Below are 17935 nucleotides of genomic sequence, written 5' to 3'. Positions count from 1 at the left end.
CGAGCCGGTGCAGGCTGGGGCCCGGTTGCCCTCCCTTCTCCTGTCCTCTCACTGGCCCCTCCTGAGGCGCCGGGTCCCAGCTGTTCACTGACCATGGTGCCTCTGGTCCCCAGGCCTCCCACCCCACTGGCAGACCGTGCCTTCTCCACCTTCCCCTCCTTCGGCTCCGTGGGCGCGTGGCTGGAGGCGCTGGACCTATGCCGCTACAAGGACAGCTTCACCGCTGGTGGCCCCGGGAGCCTCGAGGCTGTGGCCGAGATGACTGCTCAGTGAGTCGGGGGAACCAGGGTCGGGTGCTGCCTCGTCTGCTGGGAAGCCCCCGCCTGTCCCCGTCCAGAGAGGGGAAGGGCGCGGAAGGGCCCTCGGGAAGAGCAGAGGCGGGGCTGAGCGGCTCTCCTTGCAGGGACCTGGTGAGCCTGGGCATCTCTTCGGCTGAACATCGAGAAGCCCTCCTCAGCGGGATCAGCACCCTACGGGCCCGAGTGCTCCAGCTGCAGGGCCAGGGGGTGCAGGTGTGAGCGCCCCCGGTAGTCCGGGGCGGGACTGGCGGGCTGCACTGCAGCTGTGCGGAGCGGGCGCTCTGGTCTGGGCCCAGAGCTGGTCTGACCTTCTCCCCGTGTTACTGCTGGCCTCTCCTGTGTCCCCTGGTGTCGGCACTCCTGGGAAAGAGGTTCCGAACCCTGGGAAGGACCCCTGGGGTAACAGTGGGAGGAAATTCAGGGTCCCAGGGGCAGAACTGGGGCAGGGAGTGGGAGGAAAGACAGTGGCTTCCTACTGCCCTGGCTCGTCCGTCCGTCTTCCACACCCAGGGGCTGGGCCCCACCCCAGTGGGGGCCCCTTTCCCCGCAGGCCCATTGGCCAGTCAGCGAGATCCCTGTGGGGCTCCCGTTCACCCTGCCTGACAGCCCAGACTGGGAGGCTGGCCGTGGGGTAGGCCGTGGCACCCATGCCTTGGTGGGGTCTGTGTGCACGCTGCCCCCAAGGCCACAGGTAAGGTGATGCTGACTCAGGGCCCGGCCAGGGCCATCTCAGGAGTGCATTTCTGCGTCCCCTCCCTCATGCCGACAGCTCGGGGTGAGGGCAGCAGCCTAGCGGGGTTGCTCAAAATCCTGGTGCTCCCCTGGGCCTCGGCCCCATTTCGCTTTCCTTTTATGGACCCACTGGCTCGGACATCTGGGAAGACCATGAAGGGACATGTCTTCTCCTCGGGGACCCCAGAGCCTTACTGTCCAGCATTGGGGTTAGTGACAAAGGGACACTTCGAAATGGATCTTCTGAGACAGGCTGGTCTAACCCGCACTGCACTGACCCGAAGCCTGTGAGGAGTCAGGCTAGAGCTGCTTCCAGAGCCTCAGGGGCTGAGGCCGGCTCTGGAGAGCCCTCGGTCTGTCCCATGGTGCCAACACACTCCAGGCCCTCTGGCTAGCTCCTCCTCCCACCGGCCTCTGCTCAGCTCTCCTGGAAGAAGGGGTCTCGAGGTCCTTCTTAGAAGGGCCCTGGGAGCTGTGGTGAGTGTGAGGCCGGAGCTCTCCCGGGAAGCAGGAAGGAGCCGGAGCTGGGCATGTCCATGCCACCCTGACGGGGCATCTGCTCCGGTGTGACTGTGTAGGGTGGACGGACTAGGGAGGGTGGAGGAAAGAGGGAAAAGGGCCTGGCATCGGAGGGCTTGGACTAGGTGGGCACCTTCCACCAGTGCCCAGGGCCCTCGAGAGCCCTCGGGGCCAGTAGAGGGCAAGCTGGAGGGGCAGATGGACACTCTGGCGGTGTGTATACTGACCGACATACGGGACAGAGCCCTAGCCAGGCATGTGGAGCAGGGTGAGGGGGCGGCCCTTTCCCTGGGATGGGTGGAGCTTGCAGCAGACCAGCCAGCAGATGGGAGGACAGCCAAGGGGCCGGGAGGAGCGGAGGCCTGGGGCTGCCACGGGGGATGGTGTTTCAGGGCAGTGTTTCTGGCCTCACACTGCCAGCAGCAGCCGCTTTCTTGGAGTCTCCCCCCCCCTTCTCCTGAGCACCTACCCCAGCCCCAGTGACTTCGGGGTACTGGGGGACTGAGATAGTCTTCCACCTTTGACAGGGTTGGGGTGTCCCCTTCTAGGCAGTCCCCCTGCCCCCAATCTTCACCTTCCCCACCCTCTCCAGGGAAGCCTGGGCCAGCTTCTAAGGCATGTGGGGCCTGAGGTCCGTCTTAGAGGCTGTCCCCATCTCCAGCCACACTGGCCATTCTCTTAAGGTCAACGTGTCCCCTCCCCATGCTGTTCTGCAGGGGGCCCTTGGCTGTGTTGGCCCGACTTCGGTGTCCAGGGTAGACTTCCCTCCACTGAGGAGGGAGGTCCCAGAATCCTGACGGGCCCCAGGCCTCAGCCCTGCACAGGCGCAGCGGGGTGTGGGCTGCTGGCGCTCCAGGCCCTCCACAGATCTATTTTTATACGGAACTCGTTCACTGGACAGAGTGAGGCGGCCTGCGGCCCCCCTTCAGTTGCATCGGAGCCATCTGGGGAGGGAGGGGGCCGGCCGGGGAGGCGGTTCCTTTGGCCCATTCTGGAGGTGTTTTGTATTTCTTGGGTTCCACGTGCAGGACAAAGTAATAAAACCTGTGATAAGGCGCCGGAGCGGCAGACGCCTAACGGCGGTGTAGCATGTGTGGGAGGGTTCCTGCACCCCTGCCCGGGCCGGAGGCCCCAGAGCTTGCTGGTGAGTCGGGCACTGTCCCCGCCGCGGGGGACACCCCTGCCTGGTGGAGGACACCTCTAGGGTGCAGCCAGGTGTGTCTGGAGTCTGGAGGAACTTCCCTGAGGTGGGTACTACCTGGGGCCAGAGGCCAGGACTGGAACTGGGGGCGCAGGTGAGGGCCGAGGTGGAGCTCGGGTCAGATGCTAGGTTTGCATCGGCCTGGCTCGTGGCCATCTGTCTTCCACATGAAGCGGGGACGCAAACCACGCCTCCACCGCAGGTGGGGTTGGAGCCGCAGTCAGGTCGCCCTGGTGGCAGGGCATGAGGGGGAGAGGGGAGCCCCAGAAAAACACCGAGAATCAGAGGAAACGGGATCGAAGGCAGGGCCCCGAGGTGCAGGAAGGAGTTGCACCGGCAGCCAGAGAACAGTGGCCCCGAGCGGCTGGGTGTGGACTTGTGGTGCAGAGGGTGGCACAGACGGCACCCCGCGGGCGAGGTGGGTACCTTCCAGGACGGGAGAACCCCCAGGGACAGCCACCCCTCAGCTTCTGCTGAGGGTGGCCTGTGTTACCAGAGCTTGTATTTGGAGATTAGCGATTTTTGTAAAGCCTCCCAATTTAAAAATTACTAACAACTAATTTGAAATTAAAGGCCAGACAGTGGCCTTGTGGTTAAGGGAGCCAGATCCCACATGGCTGACTGTGGCATTCAAATCCTAGCCCCAGTGGCTTAAAAAACATGCCAGGCACGTGTTCCCGGTGCCTCAAATGCTGACAGCGTGAAGAAATGGAGCCGGGGCTGTGGGCTGACCACACCCCCGTAGGGCGTTCTCCTCCTGTTTCTCTGGCAAGAACACTGCCCTCTTGCGAATGAAGAAGTAACAAAAGCCAGTCCACCCATCGGTGAGGGGGAAGTGTATCTATAGGCCACAGTGGCGTCCCGGTTGAAAGCCAGCCTGTGGCTTGATGGGCGAGGGAGCTGGTTCCCACGTGACTAGCCATGTGGTGTGTCCTAGATATGGTGGTTCAAGAGACACATGTGTGTGTGCATGCCTGACCCTGAGGGGAGGGAAGAAGTGGAGGGGGAGGGACTGTGTGTGGCCACGCCCATGGGAGGTGTTTACTTCCTTTCCTTCCATCTGTGGAGAGTGGTGTGTCCTGACAAAATTAAAAAAAAAAAAAATCCTAGGACAAGGAACATTTTACCGTCCAAGCCAGCCCCTCACTTGAAATGAAGGCCCGCCCCATCCTGGTCACAGCACTGACGGGCACCTGCTGCGTGTTATAGCTCCAGCTGGCGTGTTCTGGCATGGTGCAGAGGTTCGGGCACCGAGAGCCTGGCTTTGGAGGCAGTGACCTCGGGCTTGGCCTAACGCTGCACCGGCTGATGAAGGCTGGCCGACCAACAGACTGGGCTACTCACTGGAAATGAGTAACCTTCACTACGAGGCTGTCGCTGACTGAGGGCTCCCTCTCCGTGGGCTGTCAGCACCCCTCACCTGGCTGAGTAGTGACCGTCTTCTCGCAGAACCCTCGTCTACCACTCATTCCACCCGCTCCTTCTCAGTGTGCACAGTTCTAGGAAGGTGGGGCTGCTGGAGCTCCAGGAACTTGGGGGAGTGAGAAGCCTGGTCCCAAATCACCCTGGCCCCTGCTTGGTTCCTGGCCACCGAAACCGCCTGATCCATGCACCTGTGGGCGCCCCCGACTGTCCTCCCAGATGTAACATCCTGGGTACTGGGGAAGCCTGCTTGGGGGTTGGTGACCAGATCTTGGGGTGAGGCCCAGCCTTTAGGTATCAGATTCTGCCTGAAGTAGAGGCTTTCATGTCTTCTGAGGAAAGCCGGTGTCCCGAGACCCTCGTGCTCCGACAGCTTCAGCTCCACAACGGCCTCCCTAGCCCTGCGGCACAGCTCGGAGGCCACTGGCGGGCTGAACGCCGATTAAAAAACAAAAACCCCAGAATTTATTGAAAGCAGGTACCTTTCAGTAGGTGCGCTCAGAACAAACCAGCTTACAGATACCGTTACTCAGGAAAACAATATGTACAAAAGTTTCAGGAAAAGGAGGATAAAATGAGTTGAAAAGAATTCAGCCTGAACAGGGCTGAACTACTGGGAACAGTCATGTCACAAAATTACACACGCATCTAACTTAGGGGACAGAGTGTCTCCCCTTTCCGAACTCCCCAGGAGGAACACTCCTCCTTGCTCTGGAACCTCGCACCCGAACAAACAAAAGCCTGAAGGGAATGTCTCTCCAGGGCCTGGACGTGTCCAGCGAGGCCCATCCTGGCGAGTCTGGCTTGTCATTTGTAGGTCCGTATGCTGCTGCAGATCTGGGCGAGCCGGCTCTGAAAGGACAAGGCAGGTCATTTAGAAACATGGGTGCCTGGGTCTGCCGGTCCAGGAGCTGCTTCACAGCTCGTCTGAGCCCAGCTCCCTGCGAGTCTTGGCCCCTACTCTACTCCCTCATGAACGAGGGAGCCCTTCTGAGCCTCGTGTCTCATCCAAGCCAAGAAGTCAGATCATACAGACAGCGAAGGTTTCAAACGAGGTGATTCGGGCACAGTAATTACTGTCACTCGATTTGGCGGCTGTGTCCCTTCCTTGGGTGAAGCCTCGCAGGCCCCACAGAGGGCTGGGCCTAAGGCAGCCGTGTTTGCCAGCTATTGCTTTTTTTGTGAGATACAGAGAGGGATCAATAAGATCTCAGTTACCCCGGTGGGGTCTTGCCACGATCCGCCCACCGTCAGTAAGCCCTGGGTCAGGGGCAAGCACGTCCAGTGTACTCAGGGAGGTCTCGAGACTTGAACCGGGAACCCTCCCAGTGGGGTTGCCTCGCAGTGTTGTCTAAACCAGCCAGGTGTGCACTGAGTGCTCCCATCTACACCAACACCAGAGCTGACTAGGGAGGCTCATCTGACCAAATGAGCCCACTGAAGGACTTAAACCAACACCAGAGATTGAACAGTGTCAGACACTAGGGTCATAGACGTGGCAGCATGGTGCCCCAAAGCCACGTGCGGATCAGTGTGAAGGAGGGCAGGGCCAAGAGCCTCCTGGAGATGGGGGAATGAAGAGCAGAGAAGTGAGCGCACGGGCCCAGGACAGCTGCCAGAGGAGGGCACCAGAGTCCCAGCCCTAAGACTCCTGCCACCGAAGGCCCCTCCACCTACAGGCCACTCCCCTCATTCTGGAACTACTGTGAGAAGTTCAGTCCCTGTCAGTCAACAGCACCCTAATCTACTCTGGCACCAGCTGCCTGAACGAGGCGGGGTTTGATTCCCCTGTGAACTTCCTATTGGGCACTCAGGGACCAAGATCAACACCGCTTTAGGGACAGAGCTGCTGTGTGAGCAAGAAGGCAGTCCACATCCCTTGGAGGAAAGAAGGCACCATAATTCTAAGTATAACGCTTTAGCTCAGACCCCACAGATGATCCTAGAGAAAGCCACACCCGCAAAGCCGCTGGGGACACCCAGCGTGTGGAGATGAACGTGACTTACGGAGAGCTTCCTGATGTTCCCCAGGGCCTCTGGGTCCAGGTGTGCGATATCCGTCCTCTGCAAGTCACTAGCCAGTAACCGCATGCTCTGTGTGGGGGACAGTGGGTTACATGGTATGTCCTTCAGAGCAGGAGCCCCGCCCAGCAGCCCAGTGAGCCCCAGGGGTCCCTCGGGCTCCTGCACCAGCTGGGGTGGAGAAGCAGCAAGGCAGGCAAGAGGGCTCTTAGCCCTAAGGAGACAACACCATCGGGGCTGTCACTGGGCCAGTGGCCAGAGCACCTGGCAGAGACACCCTGCAGCCCACACCGGAAATAACCTGTTCTGCCCTCTCAGGGGCTGAGGCCAGCAGCTCACTCTGCGAAGCCCAGAGAAATGGGCTCACCTGCTTGGAATCCCTCGGTGTGACACACAGCTGAAGAAACTGCTCACGCACCCCTTTTGAGATAAGCACGTACCCCAGTAGTGCCTCCCTTGCCCTCCCTTCAAGCTCTGTTACTGCAGATTCTGGAAAGCAGACCCATCCTGCCTGCTGAGCTGCTTCTCAGGGCAGGAACCTTGGGCCTGCTGCAGGCAGCGAGAGTTAGCTGAGCAATGGAACACGCAGAGAGGCAGGGATCTCCCCAGTCTAGGTCTTTAATCTGGGAGAGGAAACTGGGTTTGAAGTCCCGAAGTGTGGTGACCAGGACCCATGCAACTGAGAGGCCTCTGAGGGAGAGAGGTGGGTGACTGTCCAGGGAAGGAACATGCTTGACGAAGCGGCACACCGGGGCCTGGCTTCATTCCCAAATACTTTACCTTCCCGCCGCCCACTGGCACGGTGAGGAAGATGTCTTTGCTGTCAGCGAGAGGGCTGCCGTTCACCGAGATGTTGTAAATCTGCTCTCTGGCTGCTGGAGTGCGCAGGCCCGGGGTCTTGAAGACCCTACAAAGTGGGAAAACCCCTGTGAACAGGGCTTGTAGACTGAATGACACTTTGGGCCCTTCCAAAGCCCATCTGTCCTCAAGCTGCAGTTTTCAAATCACACATTTCTAAGAAGGCAAGTTCTAAATTTAGGGGAGACATTTTTAAAAGCAGTAATGACTAAACACAGCTGGAGAAAGGAGGCTGTAATTACCAAACATTTATCTAGTAAAAGTCAACTCTTCTCCATGTAAATTTTAGGCCCAAAGCTCCGTATGGGTGCCTGTCACCCATCTATCCATAAAGCTGGAAATAAACTGTCCACGTGTTTCAAGAGTGGCTAAGCCTTTCCATCGAGGGATTTCCAGGGTCAAAGGAGGAGGATTCCATGATTACATCATTATGCCAATCCCCAAGCTAACTTCATCAAGATGTTCAGAATGCTAATAAATGTCTTTTGCTACATATTCATATGAAAAATCAACAGTGAAGAAAAATGTGAATTAAAATAGAAAGTAAGTCTTCCTCACTTTCCACACCCCAGAGGCAGCCATTCCTAATTGCTGTTCTGTGCTTCCAGACGCTTTCTGTGTGTAAGAAAGCAAACGGGAGCCTATGTCTGCAGTGGTCAGTGACCTACCTGGAGATGCTCTGTGATCACACATACAGATGCATTCTCTTTTTGTTTAATTGCCTGAGGGCTGTGCGTTTCCCAAAGAAAGGCAGAGAAAGAGAGAGACAGCACTCCCCAATGGGGCTTGGCCATGCCACAATCCTTTCTCCATCTCTCCATCCTGTCAGGACTTTGGGCACACATGCACAGGTGCCTAGCATATTTCTCAAGGGGCAGGGATTCAAACCACAGTCAGCAACAAAAACAAAACAAAACAGCAACAACAAAAACAAGAGGGCCAGCGCCAAAGCGCAGGGGTTAAGTGCAGTGCATCTGGAGCTAAGCAGTTCAAATCCCAGCCCCAACAGCTTAGAAAACACACCAGGCCCTGTATGCACACGTGCCCCAAATCCTGACAGGATGCAGAAGTGGAGGAGAAAGGATTGGGGCATGACCACGCCCCACAGAAGGGTGCTCTCTCTCTCCCCGTGTCTGACGGGCACACGTACCTTCTGGCGATGTTAGAAAAAGCCTCTTTAAAAGGGAAACATAAAAATCAAAGGAAAAGATGGTGCTGATTTCCACTCATACCAAGGGTACAGGAAAGTGCCTACTCATCTTTTTAAGCTCTGATCAGAATCAGAAAAGGTCAAAAAAGTCACACAGAGGCCTCCATGTCATCAGAGGCAGAACGTTCTCCCTCCTGTCAGTTAAGACTCATTTGCTGCTGAAAACGGGTGAACCTGAACTCAAGGCTCAGGTAAACACTGGGAAAGCCAGACAGCGGCTATCCTCAGAAAGAAGGCTTCCCAGGCCAAGGAGTCAGGAATTGTTTTTCTTTTTTCTTCTCTTTTCACTCTCTCTTTTCTTTCTTCCTTTCCCTTCTTTCTTTCTTTCTGAGATTTTTGCCACAGGGTGCATGAGCTCGCCAGAAAGACAGAGACAGAAAGCGAGAAATCACCTCCAAGTGGGGGATGGCCATGCTGCGATCCCTTCCCTTCATTCTCCTCTCAGGATTTTGGGCGTACACACACACACACACACACACACACACACACACACGTGCGTCCAGCGTGAGCTTTAAGCCGCCAGGTCCAGGACTCGAAGCATGGTCGACTACATGGGAGTGCAGTGACGTAACCATTGTGCCATCTGCTGGTCCCTTTCCTTTCTTTATTTTGCTACAGGGCACATGTGCTCACCAAAAACAGAGAAAGTGACAAAGCACCCCCCAGGGAGGATGGTCACATCACAGTTCTTTCTCCTCATTCTCCTCTTGGGATTTTAGGCATGCATGCACATGCGCCCAGTGTGTCTCTCAGGCTGGTGAGTCCAGGACTCGAACCGCAGTTGGTCATATGGGATCCAGTTGCTTTAACCACCATGCCACTGCTGGTCCCATCTCCTGTGAGTAACGTGCAATACTGGCCTCCCACCAAAGCCCAAGCGCTCCTTTCATCACCCACCTCGAGTCAAACCGGGGGGTCAGGCCTGGAGTTGGTTTCACCATGGACATCTCCAGTCGGCTCGTAGCTGGGGTGAACATGTCATTGTGGCTAGACCTACAAGTGAGAAACGGCCATCAGATATCCCGGCTCTCAGGTCAGTGACAGCGCGGAAGCAGGTGACACAGTTGGACACTGTTCTGCGCCTTGTGTACATCAGCTTGTGTAACCCTCCTGACACCTGCGGACACAGGCCCACCAACACCTCGTTTACAGGTGTAGAGACTCAGGCAAGTGGAGTTGAAAGAACTCGCCCAAGATCTCACGCTGAGAAGCAGGGTGGAGCCAGAACTCTGAACCCAGGCAGTCTGCCTTGGAGACGGGGGGACAACGAAACAGAGTGAGGGCTCCCAGCTGGAGTTCCTGCGCTCTCACTAGGCAGCTGCTCGGTGGCCTACCAGTGTTCAGGGAGAAACAGGAGCTCTCGCCTTTGCAGACGCCCCAGTGACCAGGCTCCTAAGCGATCTCTCCTATCCCCAAAGGACTCAGAGTAGTCCTGTGTATTCAATTCAAGCCCACGGAGATCCTTCACTTACCAGGACCAGCCAGAATGTTTCAGGAAGCCGATCACAGCCACTCTGACTGCCTACAGGACAGCGGACTGTCAGGCAACAAACACAGCCTGTAGTTCCTGCTGTGCTTCCCTGGGCCCTGCTCTCCCTGTTGTGTGTGTACGTGTGCAGTTTTGTTTTGTTTTTTTGTCTTTAAGGTTTTTGCCATAGGGCGTGTATGCTTGCCAAAGAGAGAGTGAGAGGGAAAAGTGAGAAGTCACCCCCCCAGGGAGGATGGCCACACCACAAAACCTCCTCCTCCATTCTCCTGGGATTTTGGGCACACGTGCACACATGCCTGGTGTGATTTTCAAGCTGCTGGGTCTGGGACTCAAACCAAGTTGGCCACGTGGGAGTCCAGTGCCAGAACCACCGCGCCACCTGCAAGCCCCCCGTGTGTGCGTTTTTAAAGTAGATGAGAATAGGAGATGTAGACAAAAGATCAGGGAAGGTACTGGTTAGAGGCCTGTCCAACTCGGATACCCAAGCGTTCAATGACTCTAAGCTCCACTTGAACGCCAGCCACCACGGCCCCCAGCCCACGTCAGACCCTGTTTCTGCCTGTGGCTTTCTAATTAAACCAAGAGCACGCTTTTACATGGGACACGCGTTACCTTTTGCTTTTGCCTCTTCCTCGAATCGACTGGGCTCTCTTCTTAGATGGAGGACACCTTTTGACCTAAAGTCACAAATGAATCTGCGGTTATAAAAAGCCCAGCAAACAGAGAAGATAAAGAGGGTTAACCAAGAAAACAACAAACAAAAAACAAGAAGGAAGGAAGGGTGATCCAGCTCTGGAAAGGAAAATGAAGACTAAACATTAGGTCTCACAGAATTCAGTGACTGAGAAAATCCGGAACATAATTGGTCAACTAGACTTATACCGGCCAGGTCTTCAGAAAAGAGGACTTTGGCAAGATGAAAGGCAAAACTCTTGGCTAGCGACAGTGGCCCAGTGGAAGCGCAATGCCTGGGGATGCTGGAGCCACGTGGGAAGGTCCTGGGTTCACGTTCCAGGACTTTCCAGTAATGCTGGGAGCACGTGCGTGCCCACGATCCTGGTGACCTGATGCCAGGACTGGGCCAAATGCACCCCTTTGCTGGGGGTGCCCCTTTCTCATGGAAGAAAAAAAAATTTTTAAGGTAAATTTCTTGCCTTTTTTTAAATTGTTGTAGAGGTTTTTGCTTTAGGGCACATGCACTTGCTGGAGAGAGAGACAGACAGAGACAGTGAGAGGGAAAGTGAGAAATCACCTTCCAGGGGGATGACCATGCCACAGTCCCTTCTCCTCCCGGGATTTTGGGCACACAAACACACATACACACTCACCCAACATAAATTTGAAGCCACTAGGTCCGGGACTCAAACTATGGTTCACCACTTGGGAGTCCAGCAATGTAACTGCTAGACCACCTGCTGGCCCTGGTAAATTTCTTTGGAACTGACTGCAGTCGGGCTTGTCCCATGGTATTCTACACCAAGTGCTGCCGGGAGGTCACCGACAGCATCCGGATACCCAGTTCAGGAGCCCTCGCCTTCCCGTGTCCTAGGAAGCGCCCGGTAAGACTACTCCGTATCTCTTAGCAGCCCTTCCCTCCCTCGCTGCTGTGGTTTAATGTGCTCCCCCGAATTCATGGCTAGAAAATTAGTTGTTTTGGTAAAGGCGTTAAGTGGGCAGAAACCTAGTGTGACTAAGGGATGAAGAGGAGGTGCCTCGGGAGGTGGCTGGGATCAGAGAAGGGCCCCCATGACTGAACACTGGTTTATGAGGAGAAGCCTGTGACCAGAGCAGATGCGGGACGGACATGGACACAAGCTCTTGCTCTCGCCATGTGACACCTCGCGCCCCCTCAGGACTTGGTAGAGTCTCTGACAACGAGACCCTCTCTAAGTTACCCGGCTGTGGCATTCAATTACTAGTAATGAAAAGCAGATGACCACTCGTCTCCCAGGGTCGACCCATCTTCCTGGGCTCTCTGGCAGGCCCTAGGCAGTGTGCGGCAGGAGCTCCTCTTTCTACCTGCCCTCGGGGGCCCGTCCTCAGCCTCCCTCCCTTCATGCCGCTCCTTCCTCCCATGCACTCCTACACTGGGAGAAGCACCTAGGATCCAGCAGGTGGTGTGGTACTTAGGGTGGCTGGATCTTACATGGCCATCTGTGAGTGTTCGGGTCTGGACCCGGCAGCTTAAAAAATACACTGGGTGCATGTGTGCCTAAAATATTCCAAGAGAACCGAGAAGGGATTGTGGTGTGGTCACCCCCCTGGGGGTGATTTTTCACTCTCCTTCTCTGTGTCTCCATGGTGAGTGCATGCTTCCTACAACAACAAAAAATCCAGGAGAAGGTATCTCTTGATCTGCTTCTCCCTGAGCTCCAGGCTGAAATTTCTGTGCGACCTAAGAAGCCCTGGGAAGGTGTCTGACACCCCACACATGCAGCAAGTGACGCACGCCCTCTCTCGCCCTGACCCAGCACCACTCTGCCTCCAGCTCCCACGTTTCATTGGATGGAGTTGCCTAAGCTAGGGACCATTGAATAGAGACCATTGAATCTTTTTATTTATTTTCCTAAGCCTGTTCGAGTGTGTGTGCTTGCTGGAGAGAGACAGATGGCACGTGAGAAAGCACCCACAGAGGATGGACACACTGCAATCCCTTCTCCTCCAGCCTTCCCTCCCTTCAGGGTTCTCGGCATACACACACACCCAGCCTGTTCTCCAAGCCTGGGGGTCTGGGACTTGAACTGCACAGTTGGTCATGTGGGATCCAGCTGCCTTAACCGTGCCACAGGTCAGCCCCATTTATAGCCTTAGTCATTTCTAATGTGCTTTTTCTCCACCAGTCATGCCCACCCTTCTTTATAAAATTTACCTTAAAAGCTCCCCTTCTTTTTAGTGTCAGTGCTCAGTTAGAAAGTTAATAGCCTCCTGGTGCGTTTCTCTCTCCCACTGACCCTGAATGCTGTCTGGAATACTGAGCTGACGTCACTTACCACTGCCTACCCAGAAGGGAAACTGAGTAGGGCTCAAGAGGCCCAGCATTATGTGGCCCCTACTCTATGCAGACTACCTGCACAGCTTCCGTCCCCACACCAACTGCTTCCTGCTCCTTGCGTTGACACTTCCCTACCCCATCCTGGAATTCCCTTCCCTCTCCTCTCGAGCTGGTGGGCTCTCTCACCCTGAAAAGCCTGGCTGTGTCTACCGGGGTAGGGAAGACTTGCCGGCTTCGTTGTCTATGCTCTGCACACTTTGCACACATGCCAATTATGCGTCTGTTCCTGGCCATCCGGCGCGGGGTCTCTTCCACCAAGCCCTGAGCTCTAGGGGGAAAGCACTGTCTTCCACGCGCTTCTGCGTTTGCTCGTCTCTGCCGGCCTCCCGCCCCCATCCCGAGGGCCGACTTACTCTTGCAGTTTGAAGACTCTTGTGTTTTTCTTCTCCTTCTTCTTCCACTATCATGTCATCCACTTGTATTATCTTTCGTGCTATGAGAAACAGTTTTAACACCATTATTTCTAATGAGAATAAACTTTCATACATTTACATTTCTTATAAGGAATAAAACGTACACAATCTTAGCTGTAACTGAGAAAAAGACTCAAAGACAACTGTTTTTCTTTTTCTTTTTTTGGAGAGGTTTTCGTTATAGGGCACATGCGTTCGCCAGACAGACAGACAGACAGAGACAGAGAGACAGAAAGCGAGAAATCACCCCCGGGGGGATGGTCATGCCGCAATCCCTTCTCCTCCATTCTCCTCTCGGGATCTTGGGCATGCACGCACATGCGCCCGGTGTGAGTTTTAAGCCGCCGGGTCTGGGACGTGAACCGCGGTCGACTATGTGGGAGTCCAGCGACATAGCCATTACACTAACTGCTGGTTCCCACAAAGACAACTGTTTTAAGAAGAGGGTGTAGACAAAGGAACTGAGGCCCCTGTCATGCTTTGTGGGGCGTTCTGATTGCGAGCACAGACTCTGGAGTGAGCCAGACTCAGGCTTCGGGCCTGGCCCTGCTACTGAATAGGCCACACGACTTCAGTCAAGTGCCTCCGTTTCCTCTTTCCTCACCCGTGAACAGGGAGTAGTCACTTCCTAGGGACGTTATGAGAGCTGGGAGGGGAGTTCCACAGGGCGGTTCTTTGTTACGTTCATTCCTGGATCCCCAAACCCTGGAAGTGTGCCTGGAAATGTTTATTTAGCATTTGTGGAAGGAATGAATGTACACGAGCCCTTTGGACAGTACCAGACACATGTTATGATCAGCATCATTACTATCTATAATTATATAGTATTGTTATTTGTAACTAATGAAATGACTATTCAATTATCACCACAGGGAGACAAAGTGTCAGATGTTTAAGGTGGAAAGACAGCCCTGGTGGTTAAGAGAGCTGGATCCCACACAGTCAACCATGGTTTGAGTCCCAGCCCTAGTGGCTTGAAAAACATACCGGGTGCATGTGAGCCCCAAATCCCAACGGGATGAAGAAATGAAGGAAAGAGGACTGTAATATGACCATACCCTCCTACGGGTGCTTGTCCCGTCTCTTTCTGGAGAGATGTTTAAGATGAAAAAATAACTCCAGAAAAAATAATGCCAATTTTTAAAACTTAAGGGGCTGTCTTATAGAAGATAGTTCTTTTTTTTTAAAATTTATTTTATTTTATTTTATTCATTCATTTATTTTAATTTGACCAGAGAGAGTCACAGAGAGAGAGAAAGTGAGAAAGCAAGCCACCAGGTCTTGGACTTGAACTGTGGTCAGCCATGTGGGAGTATCCAGCTCCTTAACCACCATGCCACCTGCTGGTCCCCTAAACTAACACCAATATATAGATCCCACAAGGAAACATCGGTTCAACATTAGAAAAAACCTTCCTATGGGACCAGCAGTTGGCGTATGGCTATGTCGCTGGACTTTCATATAGTCGACCATGGTTCAAGTCCCAGACCCAGTGGCTTAAACTCACGCCAGGCGCATGTGCATACGTGCCCAAGATCCTGAGAGGAGAAAGGAGGAGAAGGGATTGTGGCGTGGCCATCAAGTGACTTCTCGCTTTCTGTCTCTCTGTTTCTGTCTTTCTGGCGAGTACATGTGCTCTATAGCAAAAACCTCTATCAAAAAAAAAAAAAAGAAAAGAAAAAAAACCCTCCTAATCATGCCAGTGTCTAGTGGTGAAAGGAAGTACAGCTAAGTAGGGAGCACCATGAGCTGGAACCCCCAGAGCAGGGAGAACACATGTATTTAATCTTTGGGGAAGAGGTTGGACTAAATGACTTTAAAGCTTTCATTGTCAATTGCAACTTTGATACAATAAATAAGAATTTAAGTATATTTGCTTTTTTCTAAAGAAACAACTTATAATGTAGTCAAAGGTCAAAGTCCAGTAGCTAAGATGATACTTCTTCACTCTGTTGTGATCAGCCCCCCAAGTATAGGAGAGTATAGGAACACGCCATTGTGCCCAACTTTTTAGGGCAGGCCGGGAGCCTGCCAGGCCCGCCCTGTGGCCTCAGCTGGCTACATCGTAGCATCAACTTGTGTGTGCTACCATGGCTGGGCCACAGAAACAATTTTATGCTGGTCTTGATGTGTTCCGTTCTCAAAGGTAAAATCGGAAGACCTCTACCACCACCAAATAAGCAAAACTGGTGGAACTGAGAAGAAACACTGATAGTACTCAGTAGTAGAAATGACCCAAGGTGAGCTAACAGGTGGTAAATATGGGGCTGAAGGCCTTTAGGAACACCCAAGTCCAAGTGTATCAGAATCTCAGGGGGGCAGGACTGGAACACGACACTGGGAAAGCAAAACCACAGCATACTTTCTTTACTCTCTAAGGCAATTCTGCTAGAAGGCAAGTTGGAGCAAGAAGCAGACAGGGGGCTGGCTCCAAAGCCTGGCAATTCAGGGAAGCCAATTCCACACGGCTGACTGCGGTTCCGGTCCTGCTGGCTTGCAAAACACGCTAGCACCTGGAGTGCACATGCCCCAAATCTTGACCAGAAGGACAGATCGAGGACAGGGATGCAGAGTGACGGTGCCCCACTGGGGGCTGGGGGTGGTACTTGCTCAGACATTTCTCCCTCTTTGTCTCTCTCTCTGGCAAGCATATGTACCCTCTGGCAACTTAAAAAAATATGTACAATGTTTCTGGTCTGCCCAGCTTAGCTGCCGAGTGGGCCACCCCAAGATGCAGGCTGTGGTCAGGTCTGTTCTCCCAAGAGTTGGGGGCACTGTGCCACTGTGGCTTAATGACAGCAACACTAAGTCCGAGTCACAATTCATCCTGCCCTGATTCCACGCTCGTGAATTACAACCAGGCTCGCCTGTAACTTTTCCTAAGGTCCGTGTTTCTGAGTGGGGCACGTGGGTACAGACAGCTTGGTGAAATGACAACGTGGACTTCCCTGCTGAGAAAGTTACTCCTTTCGCAATTCTCTCCGGCCTGCCGGCTCCATCAGAGAGTCTCAGTTGGTCTCACCAGTCTTTTCATTCCTCTCTCAATCTGGATAACCTTCTAGTCATCAGAGAGTAAAGCAAACAGGCCACGAAGTTTGGTTTCCAGCCCAGCTACTTTTTTCCCTTCCTTTGACTTCACTTTAGCTCACGTCTGTCTTATGAGTTTGATTTGTATCCATTCGGCAGCCCGAATCAATTTTTTGGATTTATAAGATTGAGGATCAGACGTTAGGGGAGACCAATGCAGGAGGCCCCGCCTGAGCTGCCAGCCCAGCACCTTGGACCTCAGCTCTCTCTGTTCAAGGGATTTTGAAAATTACTCACCTTTAGCAGACTTCAGGGGTGTCTGAATAGCTTCTGCTGTTAGCTTGTTAATTTCTGTGATATCCAGGTCAGCCTAGGACAGATACAGCCGGGAAACACCAGGTTCATTGCATCAAATAAGAGAAACAAAATTTATCCGATATGTAAAAGATTGCTCAGGGTTGGCTATCGTATACACTCAACCCCCACAAACCACCACACAATCCAAGACCCGAAACATTAGCATGGACTTGCTTCCGGCTCCCTATTCCTTCTCTTCCATTCCTTGTCTTTCCATTCCTTTTTGACCAGTCTCTTAATCTAATCTGTCTTTCCTCAGAGGTAACCTCTACTGTTTCATTTGATTAAAAAGTATGTCTGTACACATGAGAGCTTGTCAGAAAGTCCTGGAGGGCCAGGTGCTGGTGTAATGGTAGCACAGCCGAACCCATGAGAAGGGTCCTGAGTGTGTGTCTGGGGCCCTCCCTGAGTACGCCAGGCAAGCATGTACCTGTGATCCAGGCCAGCTGAGACAGGGGCTGGCTCCCAGCATGTGGCCCTGCTGGGGGTGGCTGCTTCCTCTCTCAAGGAAGAAACAAATAAGCAAACTTAAAAAGAGAAAAAGAAGAGAAACAAGAAAAGAAAAAGTCCATGGAAAATACATTATTAGGAAACTATGCTTGGATTAAAAATTTTTTTGCATCAAAACAAACTCATACTTTAAATCCTTGCTTAAACAATATTTTGTTTGGTTTTGTTCACTTTTGACCACGATTTTGTGGGTGCAGTTAATTTGTTTTCACTGTTACGTGTGAGGACATTGCCATGGACTTGTCTCCTATCGCGGCTTTGCTATCGTACACACTGCTACCTTGCACGGCCCAGAGCATGTGATAGATGCACTTGTCCAGGTTTTCGCCTGGCTAAGTACTTAGGAAAGGGCATTCTGGGATTGTGGGTCACTCGAATGTTCAACCTTGATATTATGCCAAATTGTCTTCCACTGTGGCTGCTCTTGTTTATACCTCGGTTGTAAGCAAAACTAGTTCCTAGTGCCCTGCATCCTCTGTAACACTTGGTGCTGTGTCAGATTTCTCATTTTTTCCCTAAGTCTATGGGGTCTCAACAGGACTTTCTGTGATGGACCTGGGCCCCTCAAAAAGGCTTGTAGTCACCATTCTAATTAGGTTTGTTCACATATGTATGGGTACTCCTAAGAGCAGGCATGATTTGTGGTCTTTTTCTCATAGGATACATATCAGCATGGTTATCACAGACTAGGAATGACACTGGCTGATTGGTAGGGACTACACAGAATGGTCAGAGAACGATTCTGAAGCCATCCGGACTTAGAGAGAAATGATGCTGTAATAGATTAGTGATGTCTGCCATGATTGATGGTACAGAAAACGGGA

At 53.3% G+C, this 17935-nt stretch overlaps 2 protein-coding genes across 2 annotated transcripts in view; one reads left to right on the top strand and one right to left on the bottom strand.

The window, feature by feature from the left end:
* The window catches only part of EPHA10 (EPH receptor A10), a 59783-nt gene extending 57165 nt beyond the window's left edge, over positions 1-2618 (top strand). Inside the window, exons 17-18 of the mRNA XM_014591610.1 lie at positions 114-269; positions 404-2618. Of these exons, the coding sequence (XP_014447096.1) occupies positions 114-269; positions 404-518 (271 nt within the window). The 3' untranslated portion in view covers positions 519-2618. The remainder of the gene's footprint in view (positions 1-113; positions 270-403) is intronic.
* A 1997-nt stretch (positions 2619-4615) lies between these two features.
* The window catches only part of CDCA8 (cell division cycle associated 8), an 18288-nt gene continuing 4968 nt past the window's right edge, over positions 4616-17935 (bottom strand). Inside the window, exons 5-11 of the mRNA XM_006158583.3 lie at positions 16542-16614; positions 13158-13237; positions 10365-10429; positions 9161-9256; positions 6976-7102; positions 6181-6267; positions 4616-5025 (exon numbers count right to left, since the gene is read on the bottom strand). Of these exons, the coding sequence (XP_006158645.1) occupies positions 4981-5025; positions 6181-6267; positions 6976-7102; positions 9161-9256; positions 10365-10429; positions 13158-13237; positions 16542-16614 (573 nt within the window). The 3' untranslated portion in view covers positions 4616-4980. The remainder of the gene's footprint in view (positions 5026-6180; positions 6268-6975; positions 7103-9160; positions 9257-10364; positions 10430-13157; positions 13238-16541; positions 16615-17935) is intronic.

The sequence above is a fragment of the Tupaia chinensis genome, unplaced genomic scaffold (assembly GCF_000334495.1).
Source record: "Tupaia chinensis unplaced genomic scaffold, TupChi_1.0 Scaffold000604_1, whole genome shotgun sequence".
Lineage (NCBI taxonomy): Eukaryota > Metazoa > Chordata > Mammalia > Scandentia > Tupaiidae > Tupaia > Tupaia belangeri.
This window is presented reverse-complemented; position numbering and strand designations above follow the sequence as displayed.